The sequence below is a fragment of the Oryzias latipes genome, chromosome 11, assembly GCF_002234675.1.
Source record: "Oryzias latipes chromosome 11, ASM223467v1".
Lineage (NCBI taxonomy): Eukaryota > Metazoa > Chordata > Actinopteri > Beloniformes > Adrianichthyidae > Oryzias > Oryzias latipes.
The window spans coordinates 20979311-20998256 of NC_019869.2; the positions used below are offsets into that span (position 1 = coordinate 20979311).

Genomic DNA, 18946 nt, shown 5'->3' on the forward strand with positions numbered 1-18946 from the left:
AGTTGTCTATCTAGAGCTTCTCAACTCACACTGCCCCCTGCTGACCGCTCTGGTTAATTTTTCTATTCTCAAGGACTTCATCAGGTGGAGGTAACAGATAAACGATGCCTGCTGACAGATAAAATAGGATCATGTGTTACTAAGTTGACGTTAGACTGACATGTGGCTGCATCTCTGCTTGAACACAAACGTGATGATGAAAGGAGCTCTGTAGAATAGTTGTTCAAAGGAAAAAGTCTATTTCCTGGACAGATCTCCATTTTTCCCCCCATTTCTGTTTTGTAGTTCGCTAAAGGTCAAAAAATTTCCTCACCAACAACAACACCAGCTGATGACTCATGCTCACTTTGTGTGAAAACCTGCTCCCCGCTGCCTCTGATTGGCTGTCTTATGTGATAAAAGAATCCTCAGTTGATCACTTTTGTTTACCTGCCTCTTTGCTGCTAAAAAAAGCAAAATTGTAGCTTCTTTATTTCAAACTAAAAGATCAAAAACACGAGAAATTACAGAAAACAAAAACTTTATTAACCAAGGAAAAGAATGAATGTTTTTCCAAAAACAGTGACACATTATTCTGGATATTAACTAAAATTTAATTTAACAATATTTTACATGAGTTCTGGCAGGGTCAGAGCCACGGCATCGGCTCAGCCGCTGACGGCGGCCTCGAACGGGTAGTGCTGGGGGAAGTCATGAATGACCTTCAGGGCTTCGTTGTACAGCTCCAAATCTGCCGGACAGACACAGAGACAGTTAGGGACGCCGACTATTTCCTGGAGAGTTAGCAGAGCTTCACTGGACTCCCACCAAAGGGGGTGCCGCGGTCTTCTCGCAGCAGGTTGTATGTGGCGGCCATCAGGACTCCTTTGTTGGACACTAATCCGATCACCTCCACCACGCCGCTCAGCTCCTCCTCCAGCTGGAAACAAGTTTTCACCCCCTTTCAGTGCTAAAAAGACATTTTTTTTCTGACAGAGTTTGACGTCACCAGCAGGGGTACTATTTTACAGCGACTGTGGCAATTTCGCTTCAATAGCCGTGCGACCACAGGGACGCCAGCGATTACAAACCCTTTTGAAGTATAAACCGGACCTAAAGCGCACTCACAATATCTCTGTAGTTGATGGAACTTTACACAAAAACAAAAGATCAGTCCACCACCTTAAGAAAAAAAAGCATGATTTCAGTTTAGTTTCTGTGGGTGCAGACTCAAAATTGTCGAAATATATACCTAAAGTCTTTAGAAGAAAAGACTTTAGGCCTTTTAAGAATTCCTTTGTGTTCATTATTTTTAAGATCTTTCACAACTTTAAGATGACACGCAAAAAAAGAAAAGAAAAACAAATGTAAACATAAAAAAGAAAGAAAGAAATCTCTCAGCAGTGGGAGGCTTTTGGCAATTGGAATCAGCAAATGTAGCACTACTTCCTAAATAATACAGATAGGATGAATGTAACTTTATAACTTTATCTATTCCGATTTTATTAAAACTTAGCAAAAAAAAAATTATATTGCATAAAGAACATGAACCCAAACTACTCCGTCCATCCATCGTGATTAATTGATGAATTATGAGAAATCTAAAAGCAAAATATAATAAATACAACTAGAAATATAATTGTAGATTTTTTTCAGTATTTAAGTATTTCAGTATTTAATTTAGATTAAGAATTAAATTTATAACATCTTTTTTATAAATACATGAAAAACATATTTTCTGATTTAATTTCTCATGAATCAACAACAACAAAAAAGACATATGCATTTGTGTATCAGACAGTCTTAAATAATATTTCATTTGTTCAGTGATCTATCTAGCAAAAACATTCAAATGTTTCATGGAACAGGAAGTACCTTAGAACTGTCAGACATGCGCGTTATAGTTTGTGGGCGGGACTTCCGCAGGCAGTGAGGTTTAATACTTTTGGGAATAAGAATGCTCACCGATGCAAACACAAAGATAAGCAAAACGATTAGATAAATCATACAAAAACACACTAAAAAACATTAATTTAATTTTGCCATTTGCCAATTTGTCTTTTTAATAAAGTACATGTTGTCAAATTAAGTCATTCCGAAACGTAGTTTGGAGACAGTCATGTCGTGAGAGTTTTTTTTCTTTTTCTTAGGAAGGTAAAGTCACTACGAAGTTAAAAGTTGTTTAAAAATGCGAAAAACAGGTTTACTTTACACAATCAATGTCTTAAACATCCAATATCAGCCTATGGACCAACAGGAACTGGACGGGAGTCCCAGCAGCACGGGGCTGCTGTGTGTGCGCGTACTCACACAGCAGTTGAGCTCCACGGTCACCGTCTTCCCCTCTCCGTCCACCGCCGTGAACGTCTTCCCGGAGGGATGAACCTACAACACAAAGTAAAAACTCGGTAACTGAAACGCCTGTCACCACCAAACCCCACAGGACTCGAACGAAACCGACCTTAGACACCCGGCACACGAAGCAGACCGCCTGGTTGATGTGCTGCAGCAGCATTGAGCAGTTAATTCGGGGTTTCGGAACATCTATGATTCCTGCCATCTTCCCGCCACAGACACGAGACTGAAGCAGCTGGGCGCGGGAAGCCTGGGAGTCTTTTGTTTTTACACCGGGCGTTGTAACGCGGGTGGAGACGAACAGTGGGCTTAAAAAACCGGTGGAATTTGTTGAAGCAAAAAAAGAACACGGTGAGTAAAACAAACGCCTAGTTTCTAGGTACACGCCTCCTCCTTCTTCATCTAAGCGGTTTCAGGGAGATTAGGCCTTCATTGGTGTTTTTACCGCCACCTACTGTCTGAACGGATTCAATACAACACGTTTAAACGTTTGTGTTGCTTGAAATCGAAAATGTAATCTCGAAATCTTCCCTTCTCTGTTATTTATCATGAAGGGACAGGCTAGATCTTAGTTAGTGTGATTACCTCTTTTGTGAAAAAAGATGTACATTTGCAAAATAGTAAGAATAACAATTATAAGCAATAAATAAAGATATTTTTTTGTAAACGATCATTTCTGGGAGACCATGGTGAGCTTAAGAGCCTGGGAGTTTTTTGAATATACTATCCTTTAAGTGTTTTCATGCATTGGTGTTGCTTCATCAGTAGGATGTAAATGTCTGTATCACCTGCAAAATCCAACATCTGTCAAACATCCTCCAAAACAAATGATTATTAAGAATATTACACATCAGAATCTTGCTGTTTTCACTTCATTGTCAACAGATTTCCCACTAGTTCTTCTATTTGCAATAAATAAGTATTTTTTCTCTGTTTTAATTTTTGTTTTCAGCTGCAGCCCTGAATTCTGTTATTTTCATCCGACAGTAAATCCACATCATGACTCTTTGCACCTTTGATCTTCTCAATTGCTGTTCTGGTCATGCTAAAATTGAACAGTTGTTTGTCTATTGTTTTAAAAGTTCCATGTTCCAGGTTTTTAGGATCTTCATCCCAAAAACCTTTAAATTTAGCCCTAATTAAATTCCCCCTGTCTCCTCACACAAGCAAAAACTGCAAATACCAGAATCCTGATTGTATCTTCTGCTGTTTCTTCTAGTTTTTTAAATTTATATTTTCATTTCTAGACATCCATATTTATTGCTCACAGAGACTTCAACGATCCAAAACTACAAAACAGCATAAAACATTTTTCTTTTGATTAAAGGATTAAACTCTTTTAATCAGACAATTATTACATTTTAAACACTATTAAATGCTTTTGACACACAGCCTCATGAAATAACTCATTAGGAAACACCAGATACAATCCTAATTTTTTTTTGGTTTATGTTTTTTCCCCTTTGTAGAAACAAAAATAACCAAGTTCAGTTTTTTTAACACTTACTTTTTCTTATGTCTGACTCCTATTGTTCATATCTTGTCTTATCTTGTATGCATAGTTAAGTTGGCATCACAACTTAGATGACTTAGACTTAGATAGTCATTAGATGTCATTAATGTTTAGCAGGCTCTGGCGGTAAGCGCACTTTTTTCCCCCGATAGTTTGTCATTTCTGTAGCAACAAAAATGATTAAACATTTTTAGATAGATTTACTTTTTCTAGTTTCCTTTTGAATCAGTGCAGTTCTTTGTTGTGACATTTGCCAAGGGGCAAGGAAAAAAGAGGGGAAAGGGTGGATTTTTAAAAGAATTATAGTGTGCATCTAAAAAGGTGAAACTCGAATGCTAAGACAGGTTTTTTCCCCCAACAGCTTTGTTAATCACAACAATCCAATACAAAACAGTGCAATGCAATACCAGAAAAAGAACAAGCCAGGGGTTTACGATTACACGTTACACAAAGACATTGAAATTGACGCACAGATCGGATGTTTAAATCGCTTCCTTACTGTCAGAATATTTTAATGTGTTCATGTGTTGTTTGACTTCATTGACAATGATAGAAAAATTTGGAGTATTATTTGTAAATTTGGATTTAAGTATGTGCCACTTGCATGAAAATAATATGAGATTAAATTAATTCTTTATAAATGTTCTTTTTTATGAGATGGACAGGGGGTGAGGCCAAATATTTCACAAAAATGAGGCCACACATTTTAAGCAAAGGTGGAAGTCTGTGTTAATGTGGGTGGAAGTTACAACCTTTAGTCCAGAGTTTAGCATAAAAGGGACATGACCAAAATAAATGTACAAGGGTGTCAGGGTGTTCTTGACAAAAAGAACAGTTTACAACAATGTCTTTTTTGAAACTTTGTGATATTGTCTGGATTGGTAGGATTTATGGATTAGTTAAAGAGATTTCTTTCACTTTGAAGGATAAAAATATTGTGCTGGCAGAATCTTTTCCCATTGCTAACACAACTTTCTTTTCAATGAACTTTTTAAACAATTTTATACATTTAACATACTGTAACGACCCAGCTGGTACCGATCTTCCAATACAGTGGCTTCATTGGAGAGCTGTCCAGGACCCTCACACGGCACAACCCCGTTAAGTCTCAGGGAGGAATAAATAGAAACAGAAGATGTCACTTATGTTTCCAGCCCTCTCACTCATGTTTTTATTTTATTTTATTGAACACAATACAAAACAACAGACAATTTAAATAAAACTTACAAAATATGGCGAATACAAAAGAGAATACTCCCCACTTCCCATGAGTCTTAAGGGCTGAAGGTGGGGTTAACCCCCTGGGGGGTATTCCAGGAAGCATGTTTAAACTAGCCTGACTTTAAGCCTGAACTCTGGCTGAAATCCGCCTGAACTTGCCTACTGTGGGCATGTCGGTTCCAAAAGACCGGATATGAGTTAGCGTAATTACGCTCGACTTGGTAACCCTGGGTTAATGCTCGTGCACAGCAGGTACATAAAGACATTCTCAATAGATCGCCGATTTCCGGAGTCACCATGGAAACGCGTGGTGAAAAAGAAGAAAGCGCTATACTTCAGTGAGACGGAGTCTGAGGTTTTAATGACAGCGTATGAAGATTATACGTCCATCAAATAAGTAACACGGCTGCATCATCAAAAGAAAGAGTTTCTGCTTGTTGTAGAAGAACAGACAAAGTAAACGCACAAGTTTCTGATCTTATTTCCATTTTCATATATATATATATATAACTTATCCAATTTTGCCAACTTAAATGAATTACTTCTATTGGTAACAAGTAATTTAGTTAAATTTATTCAACCTAATTTCTTACATCTTTAAAACTCAATAGTTGTTAATACAACTCAAATTACATATTTATTTAACTAAATGTCCTATTACTCTAATTCAAGTAATTTTTTTTCCATCATAATGAATTAAAATTCTTGAACACTCATATGTCTAACTTTGAGCCGGCAGATCCTCATTTTTATAACAGTAAAAAGAACAAAACAATAAATGCTGCGTGCGTTCAATCATTTAGGAATTTTGTGACGATGTTATTACACCATTTAACTGTAGGGGTGATATATAAACTCATCATCTTCTCCCTCCCTCTCCCTCATGGTGCAGAGGCTTGAGCACAGTAGGACAAAATAACTCGGCAAAACACGGTAAAACACAGTAAAACAGCTAAACAACTAAACACATTTGGTCAAAAACCCACACTTGAACCCAAATCCGTCCAGACAGGCAAAGGGAATGATATCCCACAATCCCTTGCGGTGCCGATCTAACAGCAGCACCAAAGTTACACCTACTTCATTGAATTAATTTGAATGAAAGCAAAATAACTGTCTGAAAACTACGTGTTATTTTTAGACTCCATCCATCTTCCTCCGCTTATCCGGGACCGGGTCGCGGGGGCAGCAGACTGAGCAGAGATGCCCAGACTTCCCTCACCCCAGCCACTTCGTCCAGCTCCTCTGGGGGGACCCCGAGGCGTTCCCAGGCCAGCCGAGAGACGTGGTCTCTCCAGCGTGTCCTGGGTCTTCCCCGGGGCCTCCGCCCAGTGGGACATGCCCGGAACACCTCTCCAGGGAGGCGTCCAGGGGGCATCCGGACTAGATGCCCGAGCCACCTCAGCTGGCTCCTTTCGATATGGAGGAGAAGCGGTTCTACTCCGAGCTCCCCGCGGGTGACCGAGCTTCTCACCCTATCTCTAAGGGAGCGCCCAGCCACCCTACAGAAGAAGCTCATTTCAGCCGCTTGTATTTGGGACCTCGTTCTTTCGGTCATGATCCATTGCTCATGACCATAGGTGAGTATTGGAACGAAGATCGACCGGTAAATTGAGAGCTTTGCTTTTCGGCCCAGCTCTCTCTTCACCACGACGGACCGATAGAGCGACCGCATAACTACGGACGCCGCTCCGATCCGCCTGTCAATCTCACGCTCCGATCTTCCCTCACTCGTGAACAAGACCCCAAGGTATTTAAACTCCTCCATCTGGGGCAAGGACACTCCACCCACCGAGAGATGGCAAACTACCTTACTCCGGTCAAGGACCATGGCCTCAGATTTAGCGGTGCTGACCCTCATCCCAGCCGCTTCACACTCGGCCGCAAACCGCCCCAATGCATGCTGGAGGCTCCGGTTTGATGAAGCCAACAGGACAACATCATCTGCAAAAAGCAGAGAGGAAATCCTGTGGTCCCCAAACCAGATCCCTTCCGGCCCCTGGCTGCGCCTAGAAATTCTGTCCATAAAAACTATGAACAGAACCGGTGATAAAGGGCAGCCCTGCCGGAGTCCAACGTGGACCGTGAACAGGTCTGACTTACTGCCGGCTATGCGAACCAAGCTCCTACTCCGGTCATACAGAGACCGGACAGCCCTCAGTAAGGCTCCCCGGATCCCATACTCCCAGAGCACCCTCCACAGGATGCCACGGGGGACGCGGTCGAACGCCTTCTCCAAATCCACAAAACACATATGGACTGGATGAGCGAACTCCCACAATCCTTCCAGCACCCTAGATAGGGTGTAGAGCTGGTCCACTGTTCCACGACCAGAACGGAAACCGCACTGTTGTTCCTGAATCCGAGGTTCGACTATCGGACGGACTCTCCTCTCCAGTACCCTGTCATAGACTTTCCCAGGGAGGCTGAGGAGTGTAATTCACCTATGGTTGGAACACACCCTCCGGTCCCCCTTCTCAAAGAGGGGAACCACCACCCCTGTCTGCCAGTTCAGTGGTACGGTTCCCGACCGCCACGCGATGCTGCAGAGACATGTCAGCCAAGACGCTCCCACAGCATCCAGAGACTTCAGGTGCTCAGGGCGGACTTCATCCACCCCCGGGGCCTTGCCACAGAGGAGCTCGTTGACTACCTCAGTGACTTCAGCCCAGGTAATAGACAGCCCCACCCCAAAGTCCTCACTCTCCGCTTCTTCAAAAGAAGGCGTGTCAGTGGGATTGAGGAGATCCTCGAAGTAATAATAATAATAATAATACATTTAATTTAAAAGCGCCTTTCAAAACACCCAAAGTCACTGTACAAAGTTACAGGTAAAACACAATAAAATCACAACATGTTAAAAACAATAAATAAATTGGATTCATTAGTAAAATCAGCTGACAGAGAATGAGAAATTGTGTTCCGGAAATGCAAGCTTAAACAGATAGGTTTTGAGTCTGGATTTAAAGATCAGAAAGGAATCAGTGTTACGGAGGTCTGGGGGGAGAGAGTTCCAGAGTTGGGGAGCAGAGCGACTGAAGGCACGGCTCCCCATGGTGACCATACGGGCCGGAGGGACAGAGAGCTGAAGGGAGGAAGAAGACCGGAGAGAGCGAGAGGGAGTGTTAATATGGAGGAGATTAGAGAGATAGGAGGGAGCCAGGCTATGGAGGGCTTTGAAAGTGTAGAGAAGGAGCTTGAACTTAATCCTAAAGGCTACTGGAAGCCAGTGCAGCTGATGGAGAACGGGAGTGATGTGATGGAAGGAGGGGGTTCTGGTGATGATGCGGGCAGCTGAATTCTGGACCAATTGAAGCTTATTTAGAGTTTTGTTGGGAAGACCAAAGAGAAGAGCATTACAATAGTCGAGACGAGAAGTGACCAGACTATGAACTAAAATGGAGGCGGAGTAGATGGTGAGGGAGGGGCGGAGTCGATTAATATTGCGTAGATGAAAGTAGGCTGACCGAGTAATGCTATTGATGTGGGATTGAAGTACTCATTCCACCGCCCGACAATGTCCCCAGTCGAAGTCAACAGCTCCCCACCTGCACTGAAAACGGTGCCTGTGGAGAACTGCTTTCCTCTCCTGAGTCGCCGGATGGTTTGCCAGAATTCTTCGAAGCCAACCGATAGTCCTTCTCCATGGCCTCACCGAACTCCTCCCAGGACCGAGTTTTCCCCTCCGCAACAGTCCGGGCCGCAGCTCGCGTAGACTGCCGGTATCTGTCAGCTGCCTCTGGAGTGCCGCATGCCAGCCAGGCCTGGTAGGACTCCTTCTTCAGCTTGACGGCATCCCTTACTTCCGGTGTCCACCACCGGGTTCGGGGGTTACCGCCACGACAGGCACCAGAGACCTAGCGACCACAGCTCAGAGTAGCAGCAGAGACAATGGAGGAGGAAAACTTGGTCCACTCGGACTCAATGTCCCCAACCTCCCTCGGTACCTGTTTGAAGTTCTCCCGGATGTGGGAGTTAAAGACTTCCCTGACGGAGGGCTCAGCCAGACGTTCCCAGCAGACCCTCACAGTACGTTTGGGTCTTCCAAGTCTTTCCGGCCTCCTTCCCCGCCAGCGAATCCAACTCACCACCAGGTAGTGATCGGTGGACAGCTTTGCCCCTCTCTTCACCCGAGTGTCCAGGACACAGGGCCGAAGGTCGCCTGAAACAACTACAAAGTCGATCATTGACCTCCTGCCTAGGGTGCCCTGATGCCAGGTGTATTGATGGACACCCTTGTGCTTGAACATGGTGTTCGTTATGGACAAACTATGACGAGCACAGAAGTCCAATAACAAAACACCACTCGGGTTCAGATCAGGGGGGGCGTTCCTACCAATCACACCCCTCCAGGTGCCACTGTCATTGCCCACGTGGGCATTGAAGTCCCCCAGGAAGACAATGGAGTCCCCTGTTGGGGCACTTTCCAGTACCCCTTCGAGAGACACCAAGAAGGCCTGGTACTCCGAACTGCTGTTCGGCCCGAAACCACAGTTAGAGACCTGTCCCCCACCCGGAGGCGGAGGGACATGACCCTCTCGTCCACCGGGGTAACTTCCAACACTTGGCGGCTGAGCTGGCGCTCACGAGTAAGCCCACGCCAGCCCGCCGCCTCTCACCTTGGGCTCTAAGGACTGAGTTTCAGAGCCCAGGCTATGTGTGGAGGTGAGCCCGACTATATCTAGACGGTATCTCTCAACCTCTCGCACCAGCTCAGGCTCCTTCCCTCCCAGGGAGGTGACATTCCATGTACCAAAAGCCAGGTTTTATTTTTATTTTTAAACTGACTTAACAAAAAAAAAAAGATTTTCAATTATCTTAAGTGAAGCAAATAATCAAGTTAGATCAAAGTAAAAATGTTTATTTTTCCAACATCCATATTTGGTCTTATCACCCTCTCATGGTGGAAAAAGTATTATCTGAGCTTCTTCATCCACTAAATCATCTTCAAATGGACACGCCATGCTGCTTCACCTCTCTGAAGACAAACTAACCTTCAACTAAACCTGCTCCAGACCAGGTTATGTTCAGAGCATTAGTTGCCATGGCAACTTGACCTACCCTGAAACCAATGAGTTATATCACTAGAGGAGACACGCCCGCTTTAGAAGCTAGGCCGACGGTGGCGGAGCGCGACGCCATCTTGGTGAGGTCGACGACGCCCACATGACAATGATTTCTATTTCTTTTAGTGGTGTTTAAGTAGCTTTTATATACTATATATTTTAACATTTATATATATTTATACACATATGTAAATATATTATATTTATATATATAATATATATATATATAGATAGATCATTTGTTTTTGTTAAAGAAGAGAAACAGGCAGTCTTAAAAGCTCAAACTTTAATGAAAATGCATTGTTGCAGGACTTCTTACGAAGAAAAAAATAATTTCAAAGAGTTTTAAAAATAATTTCTAAACATTTAGAAGTTTTAGACCTCTTTGACATGTAATTTAAATTATTTAGAAAAACCCAACAATAAGTCAGTAATAATAATAATAATAAATCAATAGTAAGTCAATACAAACAATAAATAAATAATAAGTCAATAAATAATAAAAAAATAAGTCTATTAATAATAATAATAATAATAATAATAATAATAATAATAATAATAATAATAATAATAAAATAAATATTCAAAAGAAGTCCAAAAGTGAACAATAGATTTACCCTAGAAAAGCAACAACTACAACAACAAAGAAAAACAATAGATTTATACTGATTCATGTGAGTGATCAATTTGGTATAACACAGATGGTATGGTGTTGGGTTTCAAGCAAACAGTCTGGCCTCTTATCAAAATGTGTTTCCACAAATGTTTCTAACATAGCCAGACTGTATTGCTAGTTGGTAACCACAGTGATCCATCTGGGTTAGCTCTTTTTATTGCTAAAATCCACTTTTTCCTTAAGTCTGAATCCATTGGAAACCTGCAAGCAAAGTTCAGTCACTGAGTCAGAAATGTATAAATCTATATTACTATAATAGCCTAGTATGCTGTATACAGGTTTAGCAAAATAAAATGTACATTTATGTCAACAGCAAATTATATGAACATCATGCAACATGTTGATAAAAGCCCTGCAGCATCATGCATGTCAACATGTGTATGATTAATGAAGCCCCTGCAGCATTAAAAGAAAAAAAATTATAGTACTTACCTGTGAAATGATATACCTTCCTCCTTCATGGACTCAGTTCTCTGATTTTGGCAGTTAAAACCCGCAAAATTAACTGGTATTATGCAAAAAATGTGTTCACATAGTTCACAGTAGTAACTTGACCTCACCAAGATGGCGGTGCTCTCCTCCCATGAGGAACCACGTGATGTCTCCTCTAGTGATATAACTCATTGCCTGAAACATACCTCCATTTCTGGACCCGAAAGCTGAGGTTATCAACTTCCTTAGCCTCAAACTTACCGTGGGAGCTAGCATAACCTGCTTTCTGGAATCCCCCCAGGTTGCTACAATTCCAAACATTGGCACTCCACACTATGAGCAAAAGACAACATTTTCACATTTGCCAGGGAAATGAACCAAAAACTCAAAACGTCATAAGGACAGCAATATAAAACAGGTAAAAATAGAAAAAAAAAAAACAGAAATGATAAAGTTTTTCTTTTTAAATCCGCCACTCACCACTAGTCAGTGCAGAGTCAGACCCAATGAGTTATATCACTAGAGGAGACATCACGTGGTTCCCCATGGGAGGAGAGCACCGCCATCTTGGTGAGGTCAAGTTATTGCTGCAACGAATGCATTTGAACACATTTATTGCATAATGCCAGTTCATTGTGCGGGTTTCAACTGCCAAAATCAGATAAATTAGTCCAATAAGGAGGTAGGTGTATCATTTCACAGGTAAGTATTTTATTTTATTTTATTTTAAGGCTGCAGGGGCTTCATTAATAGAACACATGTTGACATGCATGATGCTGCAGGGGCCTGTCTTTTTGAGAAACGAGGTTAAGTGTAAACTCTGAGTGCGTTAACCCTGAAATCAGGGAAACCCTGGGTTTTCCGTTTCAGAATGGGAAGTTTGTTAAACCAGAGAAAGCAGAGTAAGTCAAACCCGTTTCTGAAAGAGAGGTAACTTATACTCTGAGTCAGTGTCCATGGTTACTTATGCTGTGAACCTAAGCTGGTCGGGAGCAGGTTTAATTCCCTAAACTCAAGGTTTCTGCCGGTCCCCTCCCCTTTTTAAAGACGAAGCGGTATTTTTCGCTTTAACCTTCATTGTCCACATTTCCGTCACACAGAGACAAGTGACAAGAATGGCTTGTCCTTTTTTGGAGGACCCAATAGACGAGGAGGCTGCATTAATTCGTAGAGAATTACATTTACGTCGTGCGAGGATTTTGAGACCTAGACTCGATTTTTTGTCATTTCCCCATACGTTTTTGTTTGAGCGTTACCGTTTTTCGTTGCAATCAATTACATATATACAATGAAAACAACATTAGATATGTAGATGTTTCATATGTCAAATATTGTCAACAAAGCCTACATGCATGACATGCTCAAATTTGACCTGATTGAATTATGTTTTTATACTTCATTTTTAGCTGCTGCCATGTTCTTTTTATTCCTGCAGGAATGCATCTACATGAAAATGAAATCAGGGACATTGAATTAGATTAATGTAACAATTACTTTTATGAAAAACACAATTTGTTAGTACTGCTTACTTTCTTAATCCCATATAAACCTATACCACTTGATCAATACAAGGGTAGACAAAAGTTCACTTTTAAAAACACAATTGCATGTATTAATATTAAACTGACCAACATTTGAAAGAGGGGAAGGTTAACAAAAAAGTCCCCTAAACATTACCGACGTTAAATGCATTTTCCCCCAGATTGGTTCTGTACACTATGCAGCATTTCATGCATTTACACCAGGAATAACACTTCAAAAGTACACCTAAATATCGCCATTTTTTATTTCACACCTTACGCTATTTAAAAAGTTATTACAGCCAATATTTTATACTTGAGCAGCTATGTTTTCCCACGCTAACTGTCTCTGTTTTGCAGATGCAGCGGTGTTGCTTTTCTTCCGGAATATGTGCTCATATTCACTGTAACTCTGCAGCAGCACGTCAAGTTCAGCTGGCGAAAAATACGCAGACCTCTTTTTTTCCACGGTTGCCATGGTGACTCGTAATATCTGCGCTCCATTGATAATGGCTTCTTATAGTCGCGGTGCGCACGCTTACCTCCGAATCAGTCCACTCAGAATTGATTGACCTAACTCCGATCAGCATCTCTGAAACAGAAAACTCAGAGTTGTTAATCTCTCGATCGACCAACTCAGAGTTCAAGTTTAACCTCAGAGTTGGTTGAACCTCCTTTCTGAAACAGGCCCCAGGGCTATTATCAACATGCTGCATTATGTACATTTATTTTGCTGTCAATATAAATGTACATTTTATTTTGCTAAACCTGTATACAGCAGACTAGGCTATTATAGTAATACAGATTTATACATTTCTGACTCAGTGACTGAACTTTTCTTGCAGGTATCCAATGGATTCAGACTTAGGGAAAAAGTGGGCCTTATCTATCAAAAGAGTTAACACAGATGGATCACTGTGGTACCAACTAGTAATACAGTCTGGCTGTTCAAAACATTTGTGGAAATAGATTTTGATAAGAGGCCAGACTGTTCACTTTTGGACTTCTTTTGAATATTATTATTATTATTATTATTATTATTATTATTATATAATTATTTATAATAATATAATATAATAATATAATTATTTTTATCATTATTTGACTTATTAGTTATTTATTGTTATTTATTGTTTGTATTGACTTACTATTTATTTTGTAATTATTATTATTGACTTATTGTTGGGTTTTTCTAAATAATTTAAATTACATGTCAAAGAGGTCTAAAACTTCTAAACGTTTAGAAATTAATTTAAAAAATTCTTTCTAATAATTTTTTATTTGTAAGAAGTCCTGCAACAATGCATTTTCATTCAAGTTTGAGCTTTTAAGGCTGACTGATAGATACAACAAATGATGTATCTATATATATATATATATATATATATATATTTTATGTATACATAAAATATAATATATTTTATATATACATAAAATATAATATATTTATATATATGTATAAATATATTTAAATCTAAAAATATATACAGTTTATAAAAGCTACTTAGACACCACTAAAATCAATAGAAATCAATGTCATGTGGGCGTCGTCGACCTCACCAAGATGGCGTCGCGCTCCGCCACCGTCGGCCAGGCTTCTGAAGTGGGCGTGTCTCCTCTAGTGATATAACTCATTGGTCACCCCACAGGCTTCCTAAGCGGAACCAAATGCCGTGTTCGTGGTCACCGCACGGACTCATGATAGCGGGCACCAGGTCAGGCGGCGGGTATGTCGCAGAAAATGTCAACGCTGTTTGGTGGTGTTTATTTGTTCTAATCTAAACGAGCGAATCTGACACGTGAAAGCTGAGCCGGAACCGAGTATCAGTTAGGTGGATTTCCCGCGACAGTTAAAGCGGTTCTGGAGAACTGCCCCACTTTCCCCGTTGAAGAAAAGTCCGATCTCATTTGAACAAAAATGATGAACTTCCTGGGTCTTCGGAAAGAGCCGAAGAAGGTTGACAAGGAAGTCGAGGGAGGCTTTGTCCTGCTCGGTAAGAAGCCCAAACAACAGGCCAACCGTCAAAGTTAAGCAGGAAATTAGAAATTGTGTATGATTAAGACAGGAAAATGTTGTTCATAAACCTAGAAAAGGACCATTTTACAAAGATCATGATGTAGGTTAACATCGGATCTCTGCACTGACTGAGTGAAAGCCAACCCCCTCTTCAATCAGGAAGTACCTGTTCGGCGGAAGGGCAGAAACTTAATCATATTTAATGTCTCAGATATTTAGATTTTTAGTTTAAAAAAAAAAAAAAAATCCGTTTCTTTTGCATGAGGACTGTCCAGCTTCATACCATAAAAGCTTGGGCATCTGAACTGAATCAATGACTTGTCAATCTCACAAATGTCATTTTGACACGCAGGGGAAAGAGTAGAGGAGAAGAGGAGCAGAGTCCCCTCCACAAACGTCATCGTGCAGCCGTTAAAGGTGAGCAGAGAAGATCAGACTCTGGAGTTTTCAGACACAAACACAGTGAGACTTTGTTTGCAGGTCAGATCTACTGTAAGATTGACTTTCAGTCTCTGAAACCAAACTGAGAATCACATGAACGTTCTTCTTCATGCTGGAAAAAGGGTGGAGATCCTACATACGTGTGCATGTCTGTAGTTTGCATGTGTGTGTTTGTGCATGTCTGCTGTGTGTGTATCTATAGCTTGTGCGTGTCTGTGTGCATGTCTGTAGTGTGTGTGTTTTTGTGCAAATGCGGGTCTCCTGTGTCAGCGCATGCGTGGTTGTGCGTATGCATGTCTGTTGTTTTTGTTTGTGTATGCGTGTCTGTTATGTTCGTGTCCGCTGTGTATTTTCTTGCATGTCTGTTGTTTGTGCCTGCTTGTTCATCTTTGTGTTTATGCTTATCAGTTTTCTGTACGTGTGTCTGATGTGTGTGTGCGTACTTCAGGTGAGTTTTCATGTGTGCCTGTTCTTTTGTGTGTGTTTGCGCCTGCTTGTGCAAATGTTGTGTGTGTGTTTGAGCGTAACTGTTTTGTGTATGTGATTATGCATGTCTGTCATGTGTGTGTGCGTGTGTGTCTATAGAGTATTTGTGTCTGTTGTGTGTGTCTATGGTGTGTTTGTGCATGTCTGTCATGTGTGTGTGCGTGTGTCTATAGTGTATTTGTGTCTGTTGTGTGTGTCTATAGTGTGTTTGTGCATGTCTGTCATGTTTGTGTCCATGACTATACTGTATTTGTATCTGTTGTGTGTGTATATGGTGTGTTTGTGTCTGTTGTGCGTGTCTATAGTGTGTTTGTGCACGTCTGTCATGTTTGTGTCCATGTCTATAGTGTATTTGTATCTATTGTGTGTGTCTATGGTGTGTTTGTGCATGTCTGTCATGTTTGTGTCCATGTCTATAGTGTATTTGTATCTATTGTGTGTGTCTATGGTGTGTTTGTGCATGTCTGTCATGTTTGTGTGCGTGTCTATAGTGTATTTGTGTCTGTTGTGTGTGTCTATGGTGTGTTTGGGCATGTCTGTCATGTTTATGTGCGTGTCTATAGTGTATTTGTGTCTGTTGTGTGTCTATGGTGTGTTTGTGCATGTCTGTCATGTTTATGTGCGTGTCTATAGTGTATTTGTATCTATTGTGTGTGTCTATGGTGTGTTTGTGCATGTCAGTCATGTTTGTATGCGTGTCTATAATGTATTTGTGTCTGTTGTGTGTGTCTATAGTGTATTTGTATCTATTGTGTGTGTCTATGGTGTGTTTGTGCATGTCTGTCATGTTTATGTGCGTGTATATAGTGTATTTGTGTTTGTTGTGTGTGTCTATGGTGTGTTTGTGCATGTCTGTCATGTTTATGTGCGTGTATATAGTGTATTTGTATCTATTGTGTGTGTCTATGGTGTGTTTGTGCATGTCAGTCATGTTTGTATGCGTGTCTATAATGTATTTGTGTCTGTTGTGTGTGTCTATAGTGTATTTGTGTCTGTTGTGTAGGTCTATGGTGTGTTTGTGCATATCTGTCACGTGTGTGTGTATGCGTGTCTATAATGTATTTGTGTCTGTTGTGTGTGTCTATAATGTATTTGTGTCTGTTGTGTGTGTCTATAATGTATTTGTGTCTGTTGTGTGTGTCTATAATGTATTTGTGTCTGTTGTGTGTGTCTATAGTGTATTTGTGTCTGTTGTGTGTGTCTATAGTGTATTTGTGTCTGTTGTGTGTGTCTATAGTGTATTTGTGTCTGTTGTGTAGGTCTATGGTGTGTTTGTGCATATCTGTCACGTGTGTGTGTATGTGTGTCTATAGTGTATTTGTGTCTGTTGTGTGTGTCTATGATGTGTTTGTGCCTGTTGTTTGTGTGTGTTTATGTGTAACTGTTTTGTTGATGTGTTTGTGGATGTCTGTTGTGTGTGTGTCAGTGTCTGTATTGTGTGTCTGTTGTGTGTGTTCTCAGTCTGAAGGGGAGCAGTAACTCCTGGTCTTTCTCCTCAGCCTCGTTCTTCGGCTCCTCCTCCTCCTCCTCCTCCTGCAGAGGCTGTCACAGCAGATGTGTTCCACTCAGACCAGACTGCGGGGCTTCCGGGGGCTGAAGCTGCATCCAGTCTCCCGGATCTGCTGGCAGACGTCCCGTTCACGCTGGCTCCCTACATCCTGGCCATGCAGACGGGCCTCCCCGCCGCCCCAGACGTCCTCCTGTCCTCAGACATGAACTGCCGCCTGTCCAGCTTCCAGTACGACTTCAGCCTGGAAACCTCTGTGCTCCGCAGCACCGCTGCTCAGTGAGAGGAGGGAGGGTGCTGCAGGGCTCGCCCCCACCAGGCATGAGAATATGAATAAAGCAAACCTGTGAAAAACGTGACCCTATAGCTGAAATGCTGAGCAGGTTTGGAGGAACGAGGGGACGTTCTGCATCTGACTCCTCCTTCCTTCAGACATCATGAAGTTTCAATCCCAGCTCTGCACAGAGGCCCCCTGTGCTGCTTGAATAGAATATTTTAGGCTGCAATGATGAAGGTGAAAACAGAAATGTGTCCAACAGAGAGGTTTTGTAAAGTAAGAACGTTCTAAAGTTTACATGGACTTCCATGAGATCAGAGGAAACTTTGAGGAGCTGAAGAGAGGGTGAGAGCTCGTCAGGCAGCTCTGACCAGCAGAGAACGGAGGTTCTCCTCCACTCTCCATCCATGTGAGTGGAAGACTTGCAGTTCTTCTTTCCGGTGTGTGTGGAACGTTTGTCGGCCTTTCATCCGCTTAGTCGTTTATTGTGAGAAGAAGAAAATGGTCCGTTGTTCATGTGCACTCTACGCAGATGACGTTCTGCAGAAGATTTAGGCTGCTTAGCTTTAAGGAAGGAACACGTCCCTGTTTACATAAAGCCCCCTCTTGCCACCAGTGCCTTCAACTCCTGTATGAACCAATAAAAAAAACATGTCAACCCTTATTTATCTGCATCTTTAGATCTGTTTTAAAAGCGTTCTCAGTGGTCTTTTAATTATGAATTTTCTTTTCTTTTTCTGCCAAAATCAACAAAAGGGTTTCTGCAGAGTTGTAGTTATTATAAATTCACCTCTGAGTTGTGGGCTGGACTGTTGGAGCGGAGCAGAGCAACCCCCCGATGCTGAGAGCTCTCTGTTTACACCCCCAACCTAATATTACAGGCGCAACAACAATGGCTAGCTTAACTGGAGCCATACAGTCATACAGTTTTGAGCCGGATGCCAGCTCAGACGAGGAAAGCGAAGACTTTCATGGATCTATAAATGGTAAATGGCGTATACTTATATAGCGCTTTCTATCTTCTTACGAAGGCCCAAAGCGCTTTACAGTCACAGACCCATTCACACACACATTCACACTCTGATGGCGGCTCCGCTGCCGAACACTGGCGCCAACCTCCCACCAGAGGCAAGGTGGGGTTCAGTGTCTTGCCCAAGGACACTTTGACACATGGGCGTGCAAGGCGGGAATCGAACCTGCAATCTTACGATCATGAGTCGACCGCCCTACCGCTGCACCACGGCCGCCGATCTAGTCGTCTGTAACCCAAAGCAATCACTGTGGAGCAAAGTGGGGAGCTTTGGGACCTCCCACTGTGTTTTTCTATGTCACAAATACAATCTTTATGTTAAATTTCATTTTTCATCTCTTGACACACAACGATTTGAATAAAGAAATACTCAGAAGGACAATTTTTTAGCTGAATTTTCTTAATGTATGTCCTCCATCAACAGAA

General features: G+C 41.6%; 2 protein-coding genes across 2 annotated transcripts; one reads left to right on the forward strand and one right to left on the reverse strand.

The window, feature by feature from the left end:
* Positions 1-503: 503 nt before the first annotated feature.
* Positions 504-2677, reverse strand: rpa3 (replication protein A3). Its single transcript, XM_004074158.4, has 4 exons — positions 2441-2677; positions 2290-2364; positions 808-919; positions 504-730 (listed from the first exon to the last, which is right to left on the reverse strand). Exons 1-4 carry the CDS (start codon positions 2537-2539, stop codon positions 648-650), a joined length of 369 nt encoding a protein of 122 aa, XP_004074206.1. The 5' UTR covers positions 2540-2677; the 3' UTR covers positions 504-647.
* Positions 2678-14385: 11708 nt separating this feature from the next.
* Positions 14386-18154, forward strand: umad1 (UBAP1-MVB12-associated (UMA) domain containing 1). Its single transcript, XM_023960050.1, has 3 exons — positions 14386-14756; positions 15132-15196; positions 17206-18154. The coding sequence occupies exons 1-3, from the start codon at positions 14681-14683 to the stop codon at positions 17494-17496; spliced, it is 432 nt and encodes a 143-aa protein (XP_023815818.1). The 5' UTR covers positions 14386-14680; the 3' UTR covers positions 17497-18154.
* The last annotated feature ends 792 nt before the right edge of the window (positions 18155-18946 follow it).